The sequence below is a fragment of the Pituophis catenifer genome, unplaced genomic scaffold (genome assembly GCF_029215685.1).
Source record: "Pituophis catenifer annectens isolate HBS135680 unplaced genomic scaffold, rPitCat1.0.hap2 SCAF_1, whole genome shotgun sequence".
Lineage (NCBI taxonomy): Eukaryota > Metazoa > Chordata > Lepidosauria > Squamata > Colubridae > Pituophis > Pituophis catenifer.
In genome coordinates this window covers 130458587-130483976 of record NW_027256881.1, presented here as the reverse complement: position 1 = coordinate 130483976, position 25390 = coordinate 130458587, and the positions used below count along the sequence as shown (strand labels likewise).

The window sequence follows — 25390 nt, the reverse complement described above, 5'->3', positions numbered from 1 at the left end:
CCAAGCCATACAAAGTTTGTTTCATTTAAAGGAAGTGAGAACTCTGCTACTCTGCTTTGTAAACCATGGTTATGGCTTAACTTCTGTGAATCCAATTCTGATTTCTTAAATAAGCCATAATTAAACCAATTCTGATCTACTGTGACTTATAAAACCAACTCTGACTTATTTAGGAAGCCATATCATTATATTCTATCCAGGCTGTGTTGCAGCTGGAATAATGACTTGTGGAGAATTGTCATATGTGGAGTGCTGTCTACTGCCATTTACCAACTGTCCAGAGTCCTGCACTTCAGATCCGGTAGCCTTTGTTTCTGTTGCATTAAAATAATGTACATTTAACAGATTCTGAGGATGTTCCATTAGCAATAGCACTTACATACCACTTCACAGTGCTTTATAGACCTCTCTAAGTGGTTTACAGAGTCAGCATATTGCCCCCAACAATCTGGGTCCTCATTTTACCCACCTCAGATGGATGGAAGGCTGAGTCAACCTTGAACCTGGTAAGATTTGAACTGCCAAATTTTAGGCAGCCTGCAATCAGCAGAAGTAGCCTGCAATACTGTATGCTAACCACTGTGCCACCACATCTCTTGTAGTTGGTTGTCTGCATGAATATACATAGATATGTTCTCCTTGCCAATATATTCACTCATTGGATTAATTGGCTTTGATTCCATTGTATTGCCCCTGATTTCTTTAAATTTGGCAGGTATATAAATGCTGCATTGGCAAGCTTTTTACAGATTAAGCAACGTAATTAAAAGGTAGTTCATGGTTTTAATCTAATCCTGTCCCATGCCTATACATGAAAGTAAATTCAATTTGCTAGGTGTAATTTAGATTCTTAATAAGGAAAGCTTTACAAAAGGTTAATTCTGAGCCAGTAACATTTGTAGGGAATCCACAGTGTCAGTGTGTGTACATTAAAAGGGATGGCGCTCTGATCAATAGCACCACAGCTATTGATATTATTTTGAGCAATATTTCTTGCATACTTTCATAATCCTTTCATGCAATGCAAAAAGATCTACTTATAATTGGTGGCGGAAGACATTACTTATAATGCGCTCCATGGCATAGGACCTAGTTATCTTCGAGACCGCCTGCTGCTACTGATGACCTCCCACCGACCTGTGCGCTCCCACAGAGAGGGCCTCCTCGGGGTGCCATCAGCCAAACAATGCAGGCTGGTGACCCCCAAGGGGAGGGCCTTCTCTGTGGGGGCACCTACCCTCTGGAATCAGCTGCCCCCAGATATAAGGAGAATCCAAGACCTCGGTGCCTTCCGCCATGCCCTTAAAACTTTCTTTTTTCAGCAAGCCGGGCTGGCTTAACATATTTTTTAACACATTTTTAATTTTTTAATTGGTTTGTTATCTTAAATTGGGGCCAAATTAATATATATCCTTTTAATTGTTTTTTAAAGTTTGTATTGTATGTTTTTATCTGGCTGTACACCGCCCTGAGTCCCTCGAGAGAAGGTGCGGTATATAAATTTGAAATAAAATAAAATAAAATAAATAATTGGTGGCAGAAGACATTAAAGCAAGTTGCTTCCTGTTCCATCCTTCAAAACATTTGGTATATTTTTATTCCCTAACTAAGGGGGAGATATTAAGGCAGCAATCCTATGTTTATTTACCTGGGATTATGCTCCAGAAATGAAATAGAATTTATTTATCAGTAAACACTTGCAGATGAATCTATTATTAGTTGTCAAGTTACCTGGTCAAAGGACTTCACGCCAAGGTCCTAAATTAATGCTAGGTAGATTTTCACATGACACAAAATCTTTAGGAAATTTTCCAAGTAGAAAAGGGTCAGGGGGTGCTTCCGTCAAGCCTGTGTTATCACAAATAAGTCTGGATAAAGAATATTTTCCAAGCTCCTGCCTTTGAGCATCAGTAAAAATGTTGACGTTCTCCCACCAAAATCTGCACAGGAAGAAGATCCCAATACAATTACAATCTTTCAGTATATATCCCGATTTCATAGAATTAAATTTGCTGATATTGAAATATGTATTAGGGCATGGCTAGAAATGGATTAAAATTTATGTAGAGAGTAGAGTATTACAAAATAGAATCTCACGAATGGCTAAGGATTATACGTTGCATCGAAGGATATGGAAGAAAAGTAATATTATGGATTTAAAGGTGTAGTAATAAGAATACTGAATGGAATTCTACTTCACCGTGTGAGGGAAATGTAACTTTGTTCAGGCACTAAAGACGCAGAGCACTGAGCATGTGAGTGTTTGTTAATACTGCTCCAATGATATTTTTCTACTGCAAATGACGTGCTTTCAGAATGAAGACTGAGAAGATGTTTGTACTATCATTGTATCCAGTTTGGTTTCTATCAAGTAACAGTTCCCTAGTAAAGCAGGTTTCTGGTTCACCTGGACAACATTACAGGTATACCTGTTTCTGGACAGGCTTCTCCACTGTAGATCTTTGTACTCCACCATCTGTACTCCACCACTATGTGTATTTTATCTTTTGGCTGTTCACCGCCCTGAGTCCTTCGGGAGTAGGGCAGTATATAAATTTAATAATAAATAAATAAAATAAATAAATAAACCTTGTTCATGTCAGGGGTATCGTTTAAGGCAGTTCTGGGTTGAAAAGATTAGCTAATCACATCCCATTGCCCAGGGGATGTCCAGGGGGACTCCTATCATGTCCCCACCAAGAAGCTGGAGCGAATGATGGGAGCTCACCCCGTCACACAGCAGCACTCAGGTCTTGAACGGGGGCTTGCTTACCTCCAACCCAGCAATCTTTGCACTGATATGTGAACCTCTGCAAAGAGATCACTGGTGCTATATTGGCAGAGGATGTTAGCAATGTAATGGGGTATTGAGTCCTTGAGTTCGATCAGGTATCCTCAGTCCAATTTTGTAAGTCACAGAGGGTTTGTTATTCCTCCTTGGCAGAAGCTATAACTTCCAGTTGTTAACATGATGGTGAGGGTGATAGTAATGATGATAGTAATGTGGTGATAATGTGAATGAAAGGAAGGAAGGAAGGAAGGAAGGAAGGAAGGAAGGAAGGAAGGAGGGAGGGAGGGAGGGAGAAAGGAAGGAAGGAAGGAAGGAAGGAAGGAGGGAGGGAGGGAGGGAGAAAGGAAGGAAGGAAGGAAGGAAGGAAGGAAGGAAGGAAGGAAGGAAGGAAGGAAGGAAGGAAGGAAGGAAGGAAGGCTTCACTGTGCTGAAGATCACCAAACCTATTGAGTCCAGATATCTAAATGGCTCACCCAGTCTGTTCTGTAAAAGCAAGTATAATCCAATAATGCAGGTATAGTAAACTTACCTATCGCCATCTCTCAATGCTTTCATTTGCTTTCCAATGATACATGCAAACAAGGGACCCGTTCTGGCATCAAGATGAATACTTTCTACTATTCCTCCCAGCCAGACATCAATATTGTTGGGGTTTCTGTAGAGTTCCATAATTCTTTGGACAACGGTTTTATTCTTTATTGCTGTCATCAACTCCTGTTCTGTCCTTAGTCTTGGCAAGTCACAGAATTCTCGCCAGTCATTGTAACCTACAGATATTGCATACACAATAAGATTCAAAATATTTCTCTTTTTTAGATATACAAAAGTACCCCTTACTATGTTAACAGTGCATCAGTTCTAAAAAACTTGAACCCCTGCCTCCATGAAATAATATTTTTTGTACCAAAAGCTTTTTGTAAAGTGAGAATCTTTGGGATTCTATGGATATAACCGTGCAGTTTTCGTGGCAATGGTATGCAAGCGATGTGGCAGTACCATCTTTTGGGATTCTTTTCAATTTTCCTGTCAAGCCTAAAGGTAAAGGTAAAGGTTCCTCTTGTACATATGTGTTAGTCGTTTCCAACTCTAGGGGGAAGTGCTCATCTCCGTTTCTAAGCCGAAGAGCCAGCGCTGTCCAAAGACGTCTCCATGGTCATGTGGCCGGCATGACTAAATGCCAAAGGTGCACGGAATGCTGTTACCTTCCCACCAAAGGTGATTCCTATTTTTCTACTTGCATTTTTTACGTGCCTTCGAACTGCTAGGTTGGCAGGAGCTGGGACAAGTAATAGGAGCTCATGTTACACAGCACTAGGGATTCGAACCGCTGAACTGCTGACCTTTCGATCAACAAGCTCAGCATCTTAGCCCTGATATATCCTCATGACTCCCAATCCATGTGTAAACTGATCTTAGAGCAACAGTGGACTTTTTCTAGTATTTAAAAAAATACTAGAAAAAGTCATTGCTTTGTCTTGGCATAAAGAATGTATTTGTCATATTGGAATCCCATCTGCTCGCTCAAAAAATTACATTGGCTATGTAGCCCACCTATCCAATGTAATTTTAGGGCCAAGTATTGAGCTAGTTTTAATTGAAACTAGCCCAAGAATCAGAGAAAAAAGCTTTGAGAGGGGATTTGAGATACAATTGGCCTTGCCAATTCAAATCTGCAACCCTATGCAAATGAAGCTGTGGGACAGTAAATATTTTGCATAGCCTTCATCTTACATTGCACCAATATAACCTTCAGACTCTCTGATTCATCAGAATTGTATATAGATGCAATTTTTCTGCAAAATACGTTTGTGGAAATACTGGTGGCTGTGATGCAAAACTGTAACTGGATTTGTTAATAAGTCCCAGTCCAGCATGGTCCTGCTTATCGTAATGGCAAACCAATCACTAATTTGATTTAGGGCTTTTCAAGAGTAAGAGGCTCAAAGATGTCAAGTTCGCTATTAACAGCTAATCTTCAGGGTCAGAGTATTACAGTAGCTATATTCTATTAATTAAAACAGAGGAACTTGTGTTGAGGTGAATTATATAAAACATAGGAAAGAGGATTGGAAATTGATGGTTAACGGATTGAAAAACTAGAGCTCTGAAACCATGAATGGAATGTTTCATCTGATATTAAAAGTTTTAGTTAAGTAGGAAAATGAATACAATGTCAGGATTCCAAGTAACACCTCCAATGAAAAAAGTCTCCGAAGCTAGAAGTTCCTCAAAGTTCCATTTTATTAGAGATGTCATATTGGCACATCTGGGAAAACCCGAATCTGAAACCTTCCAGGTTTCCCCCACCCATAGGAAAGTCCAAGTTCCTGGCCAGCACTCACATGTCCATCACATGGCCCAATCAATGCACCGTCCCAACTGGAGATCCCTCCCAGTCACACCACTCCAGGTGCAGGGCAAGATGTCCTTGACTCTCAGAGAAAGGAATGTTATTATGGCTATATATATCTCCCTTGCTCCAGGCCTGGAAGCCATCTTTTGCATTGGATCTTCAGGCCTGCCATACTGTATGAAAGAGCGGATTAGGCCTATATAGATTTTAGGACATAGTTTGGAAAAGGTGCATTAGAACGTGCAGGGGAGGAAGAGTAGTACTTGTCTGCAGCTCTTTAAAGCAGCCACACTTTTCATGTGTTCACACAGTTACTCTTTGCATCCACCAGGTAAGCTTTAAAGAGTTACAGTCACATGGTATACTTGCATACCTTAATGGGGTTATTTTGGAATTGAATTTGGAAAATAAATACAGGTAGTCCTTGATTTACGACTGCAATTGAGCCCAACATTTCTGTTGTTAAGTGAGACAACTCTTAAGTGAGTTTTGCCCAATTTTATGATCTTTCCTGCCATAGTTGTTAAGTGAATTACTGCAGTTGATAAGTTAGAAACCCGGTTGTTAAGTGTATCTGGTTTCCCCATTGACTTTGCTTGTCAAAAGGTTGCAAAAAGTGATCACATGACCTTGGGACACAGCAATGATCATAAGTATGAACCAGTTGCCAAGCGTCTGGATTTTGACCACGTGATCATGGGGATGCTACAAAGGTTGTAACTGTGAAAAACGGTCATGAGTCACTTTTTTCAGTGCCACTGTAACTTTGAATGGTCACTAAATGAACTGCTGTAAGTCGAGGACTACCTGTAATAGGAATGAATAAAAATCATGCTTTGAAATCTACTCCTGTAAACCTTGGTTACTCTTTCAATGTGCACAATATACAACATAATGTTAGAAACAATGGGGTGGAAACTAATCAAGGAGAGAAGCAACCTGGCATTGAAGATAAATTTCCTAACAGTGAGGACAATTAACCAGTGGAACAGCTTGTCTCCAGAAGTTGTGGGTGCTCTATCACTGGATGTTTTTAAGAAGAGACTGGACATGTCTGTAATGGTATAGGGCCGTGATGGCGAACCTATGGCACACATGCCACAGGTGGCACGCGGAGCCATATCTGTGGGCACGTGAGCGTTGCCCTAGCTCAGCTCCAGTGCGCATGCCAGCCAGCTGATTTTCAGGCCTTCTGGGCCCACTGGAAGTCGGGAAACGGGCTGTTTCTGGCCTCCAGAGGGCCTCCGGGGGGTGGGGAAGGCTGTTTTTGCCCTCCCCAGGCTCCTAGAAAGCTTCTGGAGCCTGGGGAGGCTGAAAAAGGGGCCTACCTGGCCCAGTGTGCCATCGCATACCAAAAATGGAGGGAGCGCGGGGGGGGGGGTGTCGCACGCGCATGCAGGGGCGGGGCACATTGAATTATGGGTGTGGGCACACGTGTGCGCAAACCCCCCCTCGTGCTCCCCCCGCTTTTGGCACTCGATGGCAAAAAGGTTAGCCATCCCTGGTACAGGGTCTCCTGTTTGAGCTGGGTGGGTTGGACTAGAAGACCTCCAAGGTCCCTTTCAGCTCTATTCTGATTCTGATTCTGGAGTAACTGCTGCAGGCAAGAACTATAATCTTATTACTTCTTTGCAGCAGGATCAATTAACTTGCGGGGAAAGTGGCTGGTAAACAAATGTTAAATCTTCCCCGTTATGTCCTTTGATTATCTTCTTAATCAAAGAAGGCTGTTCCTCATGAAGAGAGGCAGAGAAATTGACATTTCTTGTACTTTTGGACACTATTTCTCTGCTATCACAGGCTGTTGGTAGCATGCATTGCGGCATCATCTACTTGATCCATCCCCAAGTTTGACCACTTCTGCAATAAAGAAAGCCAGCATTGCATGAAACTCATTCTACCAACCCCTTCAGGAAAAGAACAGCTTTGAATAATCATCACAGAGGATTGTGTCAAGTCACAGAGGAAATATACACCGTGTTTCATTCTAATGTTGACATAGAACATCTTTAAAGAAAAAAAAAACCCAATATACCTGGGAGCCCATGATCACGTCCCCGTTGTAAATCAAGTGATGATAAATCCAAGGAAGCATTGTTGGACAATACAAAGAGCTTCTTCGTTAATTCTTCATTCAGCAATTGGTCCTGGACCTGAAGTTTTGCTGCAGCTGTTAGTGTTCCTCTTAGCAAGGGATCCAAACCACCTCCGACCACAAAAATAAGTAGCATTTATAAGAAGCTAAATTAGTTGGGATGAGTGCTTACACGTAAGATTTCATCAACTATCCAAGAAAAATAACTTACCTGTCACTTACAAGATATTTTTCTTTAATATCATTAGGTCAGTTATGCCCATTGATGCATAATCTTTTCTTTATAAAATGTATGCTAAGCTCTTGATTTAACAGGCTAAGGGGGAAAAAGGCTATGTATTAAGACTGAAAGTTCACTACATCCAAAGGAATGCATAAAATGGCAAATGGGAATTTATGCCTGCACAGAAGTGTGCAGTATATGGATAGAGTTATTATTTATTTATTTATTTATTTATTTATTTATTTATTTATTTATTTATTTATTTATTTATTTATTTATTTATTTATTTATTTATTTATTTATTTATTTATTTATTTATTTGATTGATTGATTGATTGATTGATTGATTGATTTTTATACCACCCTTCTCCAGCAGGACTCAGGGTGGTCTCTTGCATTCAAAGTCTGCTAAAGTTAAGTTCCATTAAGCTGAAAAGTTACTATATAAGGAAGCAAAGGATTGTGGAGGCACCTATCCCACATCCTTATACCATCCTAGATGAAGGGTCCTTGGTGCTCTCTGTTCTTGTAGAACTTTCATTACTAGGTAGCATCATCAGTGTTCCCGAGTTACCTAGATTGAGTAATGAAACATCTGCACGAAAACAATCAAGCTCAAGGACCCTTCATTTCAACTATGAGCTACAAATATTCTTCTTTATTGATCACGCAATATCTACTTCTTCAGAAACAAGATGTCAATAGTGAAGGCTTTCTGATGTTGCTGAGCTACTACCCACAAAACCTTCACTGTTACTGGTTGGGTTTGCTGGAAGACATCCAGCAACATCTGGAGGATTTTTTTGTTTCCTAGATCTGCACTGTAAATTGGAGGTTTAGGTATTATTGGTACTCTGTTTATAACATCACACTGTAAAATATTAGTCTAGACCTATCAAACAAATGAAAAATTATTGAAATAATTCAGAAAGTAAGAGCTTTGATTGTATTTCATATACAGTACACCTTGCCGTGTGTACACATATCCTTATTCCACCCTGGATTGTAACCCATTTGACAAGCCCAATTTATTCAGAAAGCAAAAATAAATGAAAAGGGTGCGTAATTAATTCTACCAGCTAGAAGCAGAAAACCAAAATGTGTCAGCTAATGATTCAACAGTCAGAACAATGTTGGAATGAAAACAAAACCTTTTCTTTGAAAGAGAATTCAATTAGGAAGAATATTGTAGCGATGTTAGTGGATGTAACTGCATTACACGAAGTACCTTCTTTAATGAGTCTCCAGGGAGTGAAAAACACCTCATGCAAGTAAAGATTAGGAAGCGTTGGGTCTTCCTTATACTGCGCATTGAGCCTCTTCACCAGTGGATGAATTGCAGCGTGAGCAAAGCGAAAGGCTGCGGTCGAAAATACGTTGGTTACTGTTGGATTGATTGTGGGATCATAGCCTTGATAAGGACCAATGTATTGTTCGAAAGCATCCAGACCAATGATTTTGGGAATGTAATCCCTGATGGTAATAATCTGAAGGAATAAATAAGAAAGAAAATAAGAAAACTCCGATAGTGCTTTAGGAAGGACAAACTATTAACAAGAAACATTGGGCTGCTTTTATCAAACTCCCAACATTCCCAAAGAAAGTGACTCCTTGGACAATATCAGGTGGTAGAGATGCCTTCATTGCAAGGAGGCAGCCTGGAATTCAGGGGTGAAATCCAGCAGGTTTCGACAGGTTCTGGAGAACCGGTAGCGGAAATTTTGAGTAGTTTGGAGAACCGGCAAATACCACCTCTGGCTGGCCCCAGAGTGGGCTGGGAATGGAGGTTTTGCAATATCCTTCCCCTGCCATGCCCACCAAGCCACACCACACCCATCAAGCCACACCCACAGAACCGGTAGTAAAAAAAATTGGTTTTTACCACTGCTTGAATTCCATTGGAAACTCTGGCTTTGAGCAACTTGCTTTCAAGTTTATGCCCACTCACCTGGTTTTTGATGAAAGGCTTCTTTCCTGAATGAAATTATGGGCAGATTTTAAGATAACATGCTCACAAAATCCATCTGGTAAGGCCGTTTACAATTATCTACAGAAAATTCATAGTCATCTAAAGCCTCATATTCAGTTATAGAAATTCTTTAGCACACACTTTTATAATGCAATAGGTTTATTGATGTGTTTAGGTGGGGGACCAGCCCCCCCCCCCATTCTCACTGTGTGTACTAGAAATGTGAACAGTCATCATTTTGGCTCATTTATTGAGAGCAATCAAACACATTCTCTATGCAAGTATATGATGGCCTATCATGGTAATAAAGATTTTCTTGATTGATCTATCAAAGTTTCTCCTATGCTGTCAAGAAAACTGTGCATGCAGTCCTCAACTCACAACCATAACAGAACCTGCAATTGCAATTGTAAGTCATTCCAGTCATTATGTGGGTCATCACACAACCACACCTGATTTTATGACCAGGATGGATGTTTCTGTTGCACCAGCCTGAGGGTCCTATGAGAATTCTGGCCCGGGAGTGGGCAAACTTCTCAGATTTGCTACTTGTGTCTTTTCTTATTCCTTAGAAGGCATCAATCAAAGAAATGCTCCTGAATGACAAAGCAATCATGTGCTCTAAATGCTAAACCAATCATGTCCCACTAAACACTCAGTTTAGGAAGGCATTTTTTTAGTCCTGGAACCGAGATCTAAGTCCATTGCTGATTAATCGAAGGGTTTTTCATTTCAGCAGCCTTAGCAAGGTGCTAATTCAGAATTAGAAACTCTGTAATCTATCTTCTGCCCATACCTGTTCTACTGATGGGGGAGAGATTAAGAAATCAATCTTGTTGCAACAGTATATAATGCTGGCTCAGCAGAGGCCAAATTACCTTGCTGGAAGAGCCAACCTTTTAAAAAAATTATATTATTGCTGTCTTTATATATTTCTCCTCTCTTCTCATTGCCCTGCGCGAACTCACAAACAGATCACTACAGTTGATAGGATCAACCACACAAGGCACACACACACACACAAACACAAAATCCTACTTCCAAGTAGGACTTATAAGATCTCATCTTTGAAAGGCCCAGCAACAACAACTAACATTTCTGATTAACCTGTGCAATCTGGAGTAACAAGGATTTAATAACTTGTCAGGAAAATTCCAGTGGTTTTCTTTGTCAAACACAGACAGCTAATTATTGGACCAACCAACTGCTACAATCCCTGATCAGTATCCATAATGAAAAGGATTTGGAGTGGCTGCTGTGTAAAATATTTGGGGAATCTGAAGTTACTGAGCTAATACATCCTTATGTATTTATGCATATATTTAAAATAATCCTTCAAAGCATCTCATGGCAGGTTACACTTCTGAAAAAGAGAGTGTATTGTAGTTAGAAAATAATCTCAGATGGTATGGTGGTGCAGTGGTCAGAATGCAGCAGGCTAATTTTGCTGACTGCCAACAGTTCAATTCTCACCAGCTCAAAGCTGACTCAGCCTCCCATCCTTCCGAGGTCGGTAAAATGAGGACCCAGATTGTTGGAGGCCATAGGCTGACTCTGTAAAGCACGTAGAGAGGGCTGTAAAGTACTATGAAGTGGTATATAAGTCTAAGTGCTATTGCTATTGTGAAGTGCCATTGCCATTGGCCAGGCCAACTGAAAGTCACAGAAGTCTGAGTCGTCCCTTTTTCCCTAGTTATCAAACTTTTAAAAGATAAAAAGTTCAGAGAATATATTTCTAGCTGGGCCCTGCTCTTGCAGCTAGTTTTGTGCCTTTAGGGTTTCCTCTCTCCACTCTGCCATCTTTGAATGTGGCTCCCATCATCAAACATTTGTAAACAGCTCAGCGAGAGCTGTAAAGCACTATGACGTGGTATATAAATCTAAGTGCTATTAAATCTAAGACGTTATTGCTATAACGTCTCTATGAGACCTTCCAGTATTGGAACAGCAAGTCTTTCAGCAAACAGGCCCATAAATGAGATTTGGTTATCTCTTTAAATCAGGATGTTTTCAAAAATCCCATCTGGGCTAGACTGTTCAAACTGAGCTCAACTCTGCCTTACATTACTGCAAAAGGGAAATAACAGCTGATAGTCTTCATTCAGCCAGCCTTTCTGGCAAGGAATGGTTCGTATTGTACTTCGGAGACACCCAGTCTTATTCAGGGATAAATAAATAAATAAAAGCCTTTATCTTTGCAATACAAGAGTGACCTAAATTGACTGGAGCCCTCTGAAAGGAAAAGCAAAAAGGCAAAAGAAATGGAAAGACTGCTGCAAGTGGTAAACATCCGCTTCAGTGTGACTGCCATTGCAAATGCCTTGAAAAATTAAAAGGTATTTGGAGAAGAACAAATGGAAGATTCTTTTTCCTTTTTCATTATATGAATTAAATGAGAAACAGTGGAGCCAAGATTAGATCTTTAGCAGACCACCTTCCCAATGGAATGGGGTAAAACAAAAATGAGCATTTGAGCTTCTTGCGGAAATCACTAAATTCCAAAATGGCAGGATCAGTATAATTTCCCAGCAAATGCCTAGATGCTATCTTCCACAGAATTCTACCGGGTATCGACTCTGGAACAAAAATGCTGGCAGGGTTTTTTATTTTTAAATTTTTACACATAAGTTGGCTCAAAAAAATGTCAATTTAAACATATATTTGGCCCTTCACTAAGCCACATGGTTGTTATGGCTAAATTCCCTTTCTATAATTTTGAAGCTTGGTCCCTCAGGGAGACCTCATAGTTTATGAGTGTTGCTCCAACTAGAAAAATTGGATATTCTAGACCAGGGTCTCCAACCTTGGCAACTTTAAGATTTGTGGACTTCAACTCCCAGAGTTCTGGAAACCCTGGTCTAGGCCATCCATCACAACCAGGAATAAGTATAAGATCTTCTTCTACCTCAGTCTTATCAGTCTTATCCCTGGTAAATCTATTGAGACTTTTATCTGAAGCTCTTGGCTGCTGCTGGGCTCTCTTATCAGCTTGAATGGCTACATGGTGAAGGTTTCCTGAATTAGAGGTCCAATCTTTTCTGTCAGATACTTTTGGACAGAAAGAGTAGCTTCTTCATTGGTCCTGAGCCAGGGTCCCTCAGTCAGCAACTATGGCCTTCTCCAACTAAGGAACTCCACCTTTAAGTCAACTCTCACAGCAAATCTAACCAGAGTGGCTAGGACAATTTTCTATCCAAACAGATAGGAAAGCAACTCTTGGGCTCTTTAGTTGTTTCATATGCTCACTTTGGTGTTAATCAGTTAGTAAATAGAAACAGTATACAGAAGAGGGGAAAAAACCCAATGAATTAAATTGTGAATGTATTGTGTTCTTACTGCCGTTTCAAGGTTGCCTGCCATTGAATATCTTGCTTACCCTACTTTTTCCTCTTAGTTTGATAAAATCTGCCTTCTCCATTTCTTCCAAGTGTAGTTATGTCACTGCTATCTCTTCCCCTCCCCTCCCTCCCTCCCCTCCCTCTTCCTCCTCTCCTTGAAGTTATGACGATGCTGAAAATCAAGACTTACGGCTTGTTCTTGAAACTACAGGCATTGTAGCATCTTCCTGTAATGTGATTGCAATTTGGGCACTTTACGTCCCATAGTCACATGACCACCATTTGCAACCTTCACAGCTGAGTTCTGACAAGCAAAGTGAATGGAGAAGCCAGCAGGAAGTCACAAGCCATGGTCATGTGATGTCACAATTAAGAGATGACTGCTCTGATTAGTAAGAGTTGCCAGTCCCTATTGTAAGTGAAGACTACCTGCACTAAATCTACCAGAATCTGCTACAGAACCACTGAGAATCAGCCAGCATATGAATGCCTTGAGTAAACAGTAATAACAAGAACAGGGGTGACTTCAGAAATAACCTTAAATTGCATGATATAATTTTTCCCCTCTGCTTCTTAACTTTAGATTCTCCTAGTAAGATGTCATTTCAACAAGATGGAAAGACGTGACCTTGAGACACCTGCATTCATACTGTCTTTCTACTTTAATTTCCCCAGTGACATTATCTATGAATTCACTACGTTTTTATAATGAAGTGTTCACAATATTTTCCAAGCAGGAGGGGAAAAAAAAACATTTTCCTTACTCTGTCATCCCTCAAAGCAGCTAAATCTGTTCTTACAATTTGTATTTTTTGTATTAAAAAAAAGTTAGTATTTATTTCTCAGCTACCCTGTTTGCACTATTAAGATGTTATCCTTTCAGTTACTTTCCCCCAAGTTGTAGGGGAATATAGTTGTAGGGGCTTAATAAGAAAGCTTCACATTCATAGTTGATATGTTCAACTCTAGAAGCTGCTAGCTGCTAGTTAAGTACCCATAACATACTTCAGTTATGGATCTATGATTTATGTTACCAACTTGATGTTGGCATAGATGAAGTAAGTGTCCCTGAAAATGACAATTCTTTCTAAACTATTTCTAATGTGCCAAAGGCTGATCTCATTAACCTGCAATTTTCAAATGGATGAGTAGTATTTTAACCTTGGGCTTCTGGGGGAAAAAATAGATATACAAAAAATACAATTCCGTGGTCTTCTTGTTGCTTTGACTTGTTGACTGACTAATTGAGTGATTGGGTATTGATATGGCTTTCCAAGCAGCCTCATCACTAAGCAGTTTACAGTAAAAATAATGAAAGGGGCATGGGAGTAAAATTTAATACAACAATCCATTAAAAAGATTGGAAAGAGAAAAAGGAAAACCAAACTATTCCTCTGTCACATTCACACAGGGAAGGTTTACAGGAAGAAGTACCATATTTTTCGGAGTATAAGACGCACCTTTCCCCCTCACCCCCTAAAAGGGGGTAAAAATTCGGTGCATCTTATACACCGAATGTAGCCCCAGCCACCCTTTGGCCTCTGCCTCCCAGCAGTTTATCTCCTTGCAGCAAGCAGCAAGAAGAAACAGCTTGTTTCAGCTTCAGCACAGCCTAATTAGCACAAGTTGATTGGATCGGCCTCCTGACTGCCAGCTGTTTTGCTCTCAGCTGTTTTGCATGCCCTCTGCTGCTTGCTGCAAGGAGGTAAATTGCTGGGAGCAGATTTTTTTTCTTGTACTAATCAAGCTATGCTGAAAACGAGAATGAAAGTAAAGCAGGCTATTTGCTCTTTGCTGCAATGAGGCAAAATTGCTGGGAGACAGAGGCAGAGGCAGATTTCTTCTTCTTGTTTTCCTCACCAAAAAAGGTAGGTGCGTCTTATAGTCCAGAGTGTCTTATACTCTGAAAAATATGGTAGGTGTTTAACAGGCATCTGAAGACAGAACAACTGGTTTCTCATAAGGGGAATCGAATTCCATATAACAGGGGCACAAGTAACTCTGAGATGACCCCTATTGGTTATGGCATTGCCGTAGAACCCCCTCTATTGAGGTCAATAATGACTGCCCATGTCTGTAATTGGGCTGCCAGGTAGCCTGATCTCAGTATCCATAAGCAGCCAGTATGTTGGTTCAACACAGGAATAACAGTGGAAGGTCCTTTGTGCTCTCTGACCTTGTTATCTTGCAGATGTTTCATTATCCAAACTAGGTAACATCATTAGCGCTGGTAGGGAGCAGGGTTTGTTCTCTTTTTATATAAAGTGGCTTGCCCTGTCAGTGTTAGTGGGAATGGTCTTGGAGGTTCTTTGGTTGGGCTGTTTACTTTTAGCTTGTTTGGGAGTTCCTTGATTGGGGCATTGTTTACTTCTTGGTTTCTGCTTATCTGGGTGCTGATTGCTGATGGGCAGATGTTTTGAACTTTTTATTCCCTTTTTGGATGCTGGTTGTCTCTTTTGAATGGTATGTAGCTGTTGTTTATGTTTATGTTCTTGTTGATGGCTGATTTGTCTGGGTGCCAGGCTTTTAGGAATTCCCTAGCATTTTTGGACTTGGCTTGATCTAGATCATCACAGTTTCCCAGTTGAAACTATGGTTAAGTTTCATATGTTGTAAAATTAAGGAGTTTTTCATCATGTCTTCAGATTGCTAGGTGGCCCACTCAATCTGGTTACTACACTTTGTATTGACTGCATTTTCCAGTCCGAGAGCAATAATAGCCTCACATAGAATGAGAGCATTCTAGCATTCCAATAATTTAACTGTGTGATGGGAGCCACATTCAAAGATGACAGAGTGGGGAGAGGAAAACCTTCAGGCACAAAACTAGTTGTAAGAGCAAGTCCCAGCTAGAAAGGTGTTCTCTGAACTTTTTATTTTTTTAAAGAGCTTGGTAAATAGGGCAAAAGGAAGCCTCAGACTTCTGTGACTCTCAGTTGGCCTGGCCGATGGCAATGGCACTTCACAATAGCAATAGCACTTATATACCACTTCATAGTGCTTTACAACCCTCTCTAAGCAGTTTACAATATTCTGGGTCCTCATTTTACTGATCTCAGAAGGATGGAAAGCTGAGTCAACCTTGAGCCTGTCAGGATCGAACTCCTGACAGTGGAATGCAGAGTTAGCCTGCAATACTGCATTCTAACCATTGAGCCACCATGGCTGTCACAAGGACAGAAGATAATTAAAGGAAGAAGACAAAGTTTTCCCCACAGGTTAAATTGACTTAGTTACTTTAAGATTCTGGCCAAAGCATTTATATCCTAACTGGATTAAATCGGTACCTTTGTAACACATTCTTCTGAGGCGTTCCCTCCTCTGTTCCTGTGAACAGTAAATTAGTCTAACAGGCTCCATTTGAGCAAATGCACAGAACAATATTTGACAGTAAGTAGCCTGTCAAAGACTAAGAAGTTTAACTTTTTCTCAAGTTGGCACCAAACCGCAAAGAAGAGACAGGCTTTATGTTATACAGTAATTATCTAGCAGTAATTCCTTAATGTATCACTGAAGCTCTGACAGGGCCAAATGGTTCTGCTCTCTTTATGAAAGGGCTAAATTAAATATGGTGGTGGCTTCAGGAAAGGGGATTTGCAAGTACAGTTAGTCCTCAATTTACAACACTTCATTTAGTGACCGTTTGAAGTTCAAAAGACATAAGGATTGGGCCAACACAAGACTCCTATTGCTGTGCACTATCCTCCTGCCCCAAAACCTAGAAGAAAACTATATGAATAAAAGAAGAAAGAGAAGAACTCTCAGATTAATTACTCTGAATAAATCAATATAGGCCAGTGTTTCTCAACCTTTGTAGCTTGAAGATGGGTGGACTTCAACTCCAGAATCCCCCAGCCAGCAGCGCTGGCTGGGGGATTCTAAGAGTTGAAGTCCACCCATCTTCAAGCTACAAAGGTTGAGAAACACTGATATAGGCTTTCATTGTAAAAGCTTGAAGCAACTTGCTCTGCTATGGGGATAATAGAATTACAGACGTTTTTTGAAATAAAAAATCAAGTCAACAGATAATGGTGAAGCTAAGTTTTTCTGGAAAATGTGCCCCCAAAGCAAAAATATGTTTGGTTAGCTATACCAAGATATATAAAAATGGTGCTCAAGAATGTTCCAGGCATATTCAAGACTAAGCATTCCTTTCGCAACTCATATATGAGGAATGGGGAGGACGAAAAGTAACCTGATTTCTGATGAACTACATATTTCATAAGGGAGCATGGTGGCTCAGTGATCAAAGACACTGAGCTCGTCAGCTGGAAACTGACAGTCCGGGTTCAAGACCTGAACATGACACAAGAGAGTGAGCTCCCATTACTTGTCCCAGCTCCTGCCCACATAGCAGTTCAAAAGCATGCAAATGCGAGTAGATAAATAGTTACCCCCACCCTTTGGAATCAACTTCCCTTGGGGCTCCGGTTGGCCCCTGACCTTCGCACCTTTCGCCGTGAATTAAAAACCTGGCTATTTATATCCCCCAGCCTGGACTGATGGGGTAGTATATTTTAAAATTTTTAAAACTTTTCATATTTTTATGTATATTGTTGATTTTAACAGTTGCTTGGTCGATTGTTGTTGTGAGCCACCCTGAGTCCTTGGAGATAGGGCGGCATACAAATTTTATAAATAAATAAATTATAAATAAATACCGCTTTGGTGAGAAGGTGTGTGCCTCAGCCTATAGAAGCTTCTTTGGAAACCCTGGTTCCCTCAGCTAAGAGACAGAAATGAGCACTGCCCCCTAGAATCAGACTCAACTGGAAAGGGGAAACCTTTACCTTTATTTTTATGTATTTCACAGCCGATCAAATAGCATGTGTAAAAAAACCCTGAGGAATCTCACAAGTATCCATTTAGCAAGAATGCACAGTTTTTCTTAAGAAGGTAAGGAATCAAGGAAGGAAAAACCCAGAGCCCGAATTATGGAATTATCTTAAATTCTTGAAAAGTCCTGAAGGACTTCTAAAGTTTGATTATTTTCTCTGAAATCGGAGAAGGAATGAAGAAAAAAGGACAAAAAAATGCTCAGAAAGGCTCGAATATAGAACTGATAATTAAGAACTAATCAATCAGTAAAGAGTAACATAAGGAGATTAAGCACCTGTTTGGCAGTTAATGGATAGAAGGAAGGAGAAAGAAAAATAATGAAATTTTGCTCAGATTTAGCAGAGAATTCAGTTTCACTTGGGAAATCTGAATGAATATTGAAATCCACAGTGATCACACAGGGAAAGATTAGAATATAATAGAATAGAGTAGAGTAGAGTAGAGTAGAGTACAGTAGAATAGAATAGAATAGAATAGAATAGAATAGAATAGAATAGAATAGAATAGAATAGAATAGAATAGAATAGAATAGAATAGAATAGGATTTTTTTATTGGCCAAGTGTGATTGGACACACAAGGAATTTGTCTTGGTGCATATGCTCTCAATGTACATAAAAAGAAAAGATTGGGGAAACACGCATGATTCCTTCTGATAGCCTTGGGGAATGGTAAAACCAGCCTGATATAATGGAATTCAAACAAATATGACCTTGGTTTAGGGAGGCAAGGGAGAACACAGACCTTCCCTTCAGTATCCAACTACTGTAGACAGAATGAGTTAAAGCAAGTATAGCTTATTGCTGTGGCGGTTGTAAGTGCTATTGACTCTAAAGGATAAAACAATATTTCAGATACAATAGATAAAAGCACGTGACCATCAAAAATATATGATAATAAAGCACTTTGGGCAACAAATAAATCCACTGATTTCAATGGCAACTTACTTCACATCAAGGCTGAATGCAACTTATGTCTAAATAATGCTAATTCTACTTTTTCAAAAGTTTGATCTTGAATAAAGGTGACTGAAGCACAATGCAGCTTTGCTTGTGGCGATGGGCGCTTACATAAAAAAAAGTAATGCAGGAAAAATACATCTTGGAATTGAAGGAGGATTCTATGATTATGTTTTACCACTCTGGCTGTTATACTAGACAGGTAGCCCTCAATTTACAACAGTTCATTTAGTGACCATTCAAAGTTACAACGGCACTGAAGAAAGTGACTTATGAGCGTTTTTCACACTTACAATCATTGCACCATGCCTGTGATTCTATAGGGATTCCATAGCATAGGGATGCTATGATGCAGCATTCCTATGATCAAAATTTAGATGCTTGGCAACTGATTCATATTTATGATGGTTGCAGTGTCCCAAGGTCATGGGATCAGCTTCTTCAACCTTCTGACAAGCAAAGTCAATGGGGAAGCCAGATGCACTTAACAACCGTGTTGCTAACTTAACTGCAGTGATTCACTTAACAGCTGTGGCAAGGAAGGTTGCAAAATGGGGCAAAATTCACTTAACCACTTAAATCGCTTAAAAACATACATTTTTGGGCCCCATTGGTCGTAAGTCAGAGTAAATACCATGGCAATCCACACAATTTCTGTCCATGAAATGGGCAGAAAGGAGAAATTAGAATCTGAAAGGAAGACATCGGCCAACATAGACTGACCTGATGTAGGGCACCAACCATTTTGCGAGTCTCTTGATAGACTGTTTCGGAAGTCCAGTGGGGGTTCAGCTCCTTTAGGGCTTTCGCCAGGCGGTTGTGCTCTCGCAACCAGAGAGTGTGCAGAGCTGCCAAGGAAAGCACTTCGCTCGACCTGGTATCCCCAGCCATGAAGCACTCGATCCTTTCTGCTTTGTCCCCCCTTGGATCTTGGGCACAAGGAGAAGGCACTTGGTCAACAAAAGGAAGATATTCAAGCCCTTTATCAAAATGTAGCAGGTTAATTCTTAGGAGGCCTTCTCTGCTGGTCAGATTCTTCAGCTTGTTCTCCGCGGCAGCTGTGCTGCCATAAACAGTAGAGGCATCCAGGAAGGAAGTAACTATATTCATCTGTTGCCTTGGGTTTATCACTGATAGATTTCCTAACATTCCCTGTTGACCAGTGATACATGAAGGCGTTGAACGATAAAAAGGGATGCAATCCATTCTTGCAGAGAATGTATCATTGGGAAAGATCTGTGAATTGAATGAATTATTTTAATGAAAGAGCATAGCCCATTTTTATCACATTGTGGATCAGATTTATTAAGTTTAGAATAAAAGGAGGTATAAAACCACACATACAGTATTAATAGAAAGGTGTTTGCTACAGTAGAAAGTCTTCTCCTGTACAAATTTATAATCCTTGGTGCAACTTCATTTTACAATTCATCTCCATTTTTACGCAGTGTTTTGTAGTAAGGCCCAGTGCATACACCAGGGATCAGCATGAGTGAAAGGCCTTTTTTTGAATAGCAATAGCACTTGGACTTATATACCGCTTCACAGTGCTTTACAGCCCTCTCTAAGCGGTTTACAGCAGTGGTTCTCAACCTTCCTAATGCCACGACCCTTTGATACAGTTCCTCATGTGGTGGTGACCCCCAACCAGGGGTGGGTTCTAAATTTTTTTTACTACCGGTTCTGTGGGCGTGGCTTATTTTGTGCGTGTGGCTTGGAGGTCATGTGACTGGGTGGGCGTAGCTAGCTGGTCATTGGACCAGGTGGCCATGGCTATGTGTATAGGGACTACTCAGAGGGCTGAAAAAAGTCATTTCTGACAGGTCCTCGCACTTTTGACTGGTCCTCACACTTATGACCATCCTCACATTTATGCCTGTGCAGCATTCTTAACAACCATGTCACTCATTTCACAACTGCTTCTCTTCAACATGGTATAAGATAGGGCAAAAAACATAAAATGTGAGGACAGTCATAAATTCGAGGACTGGTCAAAAGTGCGAGGACCAGTCAAAAATAACTTTTTCAGCCCTCTGAGTAGTCCCTGTGCACAAAAGGACTACCCAGAGGGCTGAAAAATGTGCTTTCTGACAGGTCCTCGCACTTTTGACCGGTCTTCGCAGTTATGACTGGTCATCATTTATGCCCATTGTACCATTCTTAACAACTGTGTCACTCATTTCACAACTGCTTCTCTTCACCATGGTGACAAGATAGGGCAAAAACGTAAATTTGTGAGGACAGTCGTAAGTTCGAGGACTGGTCAAAAGTGTGAGGACCAGTCAAAAATAACTTTTTCAGCCCTCTGAGTAGTCCATATGCATAAAAGGATACAGCAATAGAGAGGGATGAAGGAAGGGAAGGGAAATTAGAGTAGAAGTGAGGGTAAGAGAGGGAGGAAGAGAGGAGGGGAAGGAGAAAGGAAGAGGAAGTAGGGAGAAGAAGAAGGGTGGGGGGAAGAGAAAGTAAGAAGGAAAGAAAAGACAGAGGTGGTAGGTTTGAGGAGAAAGATTGCTGTACAATAAAAAAGATGAAAGGGAAGAAAGCCAACCCCAAACAAATATAAAGATATTAAGATAAAGAATGAATTGTTAAACTTTAAAGAATAAAAGAGAACAAATAGCAATAAATAGCAATAATTAGAAACACACATACAAACATACAAGGTATTTTCTTTGAACAGAGATTTGGCCGGTCCACAAATTTAAACAGTTGTAGGAGGTTAGCACCCACCCCTTTCCTAGAAGAATGAAATATTTTGGGAAATATTAGATAGGCAGAATATTATATTTCCCTGGATGAGAAATGGAGAAGCATATTTTACAGACAAAGCAGCTCCCACCTTCCTGCTCCCCACCCTTTGTTAATGGGCCAGAGGCAGAAAGTCAATCCTTTGTCAAAGGACATTTGCAACACAATAGCAACAGAAACTAACACAATGGGCCCCATCAAGCCATGTGATCCTGTCCACCATTAAAACATCTTTCCAAACAGTCTCCATGTTTCCAGTGTCTTTTTCCCCACTTGGAGCAGAACCCAGAAGGATATTTCTTCCAACACAGTATTTAGTCATTTCAATTAAATTTACAATTTCTATATTTCCTTTTTACCATATTTATTCCTCATCTATTTTTTAAAAAAACCAATATTACCCTTCATCCTCATCTCTAATCTTAATCAAATTCAATTTTTCCCTTCTATTCTATATTATACCCCTTCGCATTGTCATCTATTTTCATATCCATCCTCACATTGGTTAATTATGTAATACAGTTGTTTAATACAAATTCAACATTTTAATATAAATCAATTAGTTATATAACTATCTTTTTTGTATATTTATCAATATGAACATGAATATTCCAATTATTTCCATGCAATCCAATTTCTTACAAATCAATTAATTATATTTACCAATAATAATAAACCAAATAATTTCCCCCATATATTCCTCCAAACCACAACATTTCTGCTTTCAACACAATATACAATTAATAGGATCTCAATTATTAAATTCCCTAATTAAATAGAGCTTTTTTTTCTTTTGTGTTTTAAAATCTTGAACCTCCTCTTGCCCTAAATTTCCCATTGTTTGCAGTTTTGTACCTACCTTTTTTGGTGAGGAAAAAGAAAAAGAAATCTCTGCCTCATTTTGTCATGTTGCAGCTAAGACCCTGCTTTCGCTTTCTCTTTTCAGCATAGCTAGGGGGAAAAAAATTTGCTCTAGGAATTTACCTCTTTGCAGCTAGCTCTTTGAAGCCCCGTGGCAAGAATTTAAAGTTTTTTTTCCCTCTAGCCATCAGCTGGGACTCCGGAGGCAGCAATAGATTGGGAGTTGGCAGGGTAAGCGAACGGCGACCGGGCGATCCAACAGAGGCAGAGGGTGAGGGTGAGTGAAGGCGTGGGGGGGGCGAGAGAGGGCTTTGGCGACCCCTGTGAAATGGCCGTTTGACCCCCAAAGGGGTCGCGACCCCCAGGTTGAGAACCGCTGGTTTACAGAATCAGCCTATTGCCCCCCAACAATCTGGGTCCTCATTTTACCCACCTCGGAAGGATGGAAGGCTGAGTCAACCTTGAGCCTGAATGGATAAGGACTTTTTCTAATTTGGCACAAGGAATAGTAATCACAGTTCAGTCTTTTGCCTAAAATCCGATCTGTGATCTTTTTCTAACAGTGGCAAAATAGTTCACAGAAAGCACTTCCCCTAACCCATTGGTGGATCTATCTGTAGATCTGTAGAATGTCACATTCTTTATTAGGGGTGCAAAAAAAAAATCATTGGTTTCTTTTCATAGTGGTGCAGTGGCTTAGAGGTGGAGCTCTTGCCTCACAATCAGGAGGCTGTGAATGTTGTGGTCCACCAGCAGCCTGCGGAGCTGTCAGCGGAGTCGGACAGCGATGAGGCTGAGGAAGAACATGGGCCAGTCCTGGAGGCTGGGGAAGGCCTGGATGAGGGCTCTGCATCGGAGGCAGAGTTGGGGCCAGGGCCATCGGAGAGTGATGTGCAGGCTTTGGAGCATCCAGAGCCTGACAGTAGAGAGGCAGAGGAACATATGTTCCTACTGCACATATGAGATGAGCTGCCAGAAGGCAGGAGCAGCTAAAGCAGAGAGGATGACTCGGGAGTAGGGCCAAGAGATGATTGGCCCCTCCCATAAGGCTTAAAAGACCAGCAGTGGCTCTTGGCCTCTTTGCCGGAAAACAACTGTTGAGAGAATTGCTTCTTGTTTGGCTATAGTTATTTCTTCTGTTCCCGAACTGTTGCCAAGAAAAGCCTTTGGCAGTTTGCTTAATTATCCCAAGGTCAGAGATAAACTAAAGACTGGTGTTTTAAGGACTTTGCTTTCATGTCATTTAGAATATGCTGAGAATGAGTTAATTCTCAGCTGTTTTAATAAAATCTGTTTGTTTTTTGGAACTGTTTTGCATTTAATATCAACTACGTGGGCCTAGGTCACAACAGTGAGTTTGATCCTAGGTAGCAGCAGATATTTCTCTCACTGGGCATAATGAGTAATTATCTGCTGCGAACTCTGCATTGGCAACAGGAAAGGCATCCGGCAAGTAAACACTCAGCTCCATTCAGTTGCCCTGACTTCACCCCAATGTAAGGGATTACGGGGTCATTAAAAGACAAAAAAATTGGTTTCTTTTCATATTTGGCATAAAACACACAGAGATATTTATACTTGTTTTGTTTATAAAATGGGGGATTAATATCTGAGCTGAGTTGCAAAATTCTAGCTGCAGAAAACTCAGGTCTTTTGTGGACATCCAGGGATTGTCCAGTTATTTGAAACACACATTTGGGTAGCTGTAGTTTAAGGTGCAGATTTTTTAAAAAACAAAATATGCAAAAATGTTGGTGGTGGTGCGGACTTAATAAATCTAAATAAATAAACCAGGAGCACGGCAGATAAAAGGAGAGGATTTAACTCTTTCCTTTGATCTGTGGTCTTAAAGGAAAATTCTCTAAATGTCAGCTGCTTTGTTGGCTTTATTTCTCTTTCCAGAGGGGAATTTCAAGTGAGAAGCCTTTTGTGGCAGAGCAAGTTGTCATACGCCACAACTGGGAATGTCTTTTCTGTCGTGTTATGCATGAACAAGTTTTATTTCTTTTTTTTAAAGAACTCCTTTGTGTAGTTAGTGGAGTCATACAGAAAGAAAGGAGAAACAGACATTTCATGATCTCCATGGAGGAGAAACCATTCTGTATGTAGAGGGAATTCTTATACAGGTAGTCCTCGACTTACAACACTTCATTTAGTGACCATTTGACATTACTGAAAAAAGTGACCATGTTTCACCCTGACAACCATTGCAGCATCCCTGTGGTCAAGTGATCAAAATTCAGACACTTGGCAACTGACTCATATTTATGACGGTTGCAGTGCCTTGGGGTCATGCAATCGGATTCTGCGACGTTCTGATGAGCAAAATCAATGGGGAAGCCAGATTTACTTAACAACCGTGGTATTAACAACTGAAGTGATTCAATTAACAACTATGGCAATAAAGGTTGTAAAATAGGGTTGTAAAACTCACTTAACACATGTTTCACTTAGCAACAGAAATTTTACACTCTATTGTGGTCGTAAGTAGAGGACTACCTATATTTGGCATCTTTGGAATATAACCTAAAGTGCAGGAATTCTGCAATATTCAGAAGCCTTCCTTTTTTGTCACTGTGGAAATCAGTTGGTCAACTCAGCTGTGGTTGAATTCCTGAACTAAGATGTTGTACTTTCCCATTTCCAGTTACTTTGTAGGAGGAAGGTGTCACAAAGAAGTGTTGATTAAGTTACATCTAACATTGCCATTCTTGTATATTACCTTTGTTCTGATTATTAATATCAGTAAAGTTGCAGGAGATAGAAAACAATGTAGATTTCCCTACAGCTATTTTGGTGGAGCTGAAAATGTTAAGCTAAAATACATTTACACATTTGGAACTACCCTTAATATTATGTCATGAGATTTTTATCATTGTGGTATCAAAATAAGTGGTGTTGCACAACAGTTTTTACACTGGCACATCTTAATTTTTTTCGTTCAGGGGAAATACATTGGGGCTGCCATGTATAGTAAGTATGGAATTCTGTCATAATTCCACTGTCTGTTAAATGCTAATAGAAGAATTCTTCTGCTAATGATTTGAGGGTGCATGTTCAGCTTTATCCTTAATTATTAGGAGAAAATATTTCTAGCTATTTAACTATATTTATCACAACGGCAATTTAAATAAAATATAATTCCCATCCTGCCTTTAGAAAAATTAATTACTGTCAGGACATCAAATAGCTACTAGCGATTAAAATCTATCT

At 40.2% G+C, this 25390-nt stretch overlaps 1 protein-coding gene across 1 annotated transcript in view; it reads right to left on the bottom strand.

The window, feature by feature from the left end:
- Positions 1-1735: 1735 nt before the first annotated feature.
- TPO (thyroid peroxidase) overlaps positions 1736-25390 on the bottom strand; it is a 72098-nt gene continuing 48443 nt past the window's right edge. The window contains exons 6-10 of the mRNA XM_070932504.1: positions 19289-19801; positions 8691-8949; positions 7180-7350; positions 3321-3558; positions 1736-1940 (exon numbers count right to left, since the gene is read on the bottom strand). Of these exons, the coding sequence (XP_070788605.1) occupies positions 1736-1940; positions 3321-3558; positions 7180-7350; positions 8691-8949; positions 19289-19801 (1386 nt within the window). The remainder of the gene's footprint in view (positions 1941-3320; positions 3559-7179; positions 7351-8690; positions 8950-19288; positions 19802-25390) is intronic.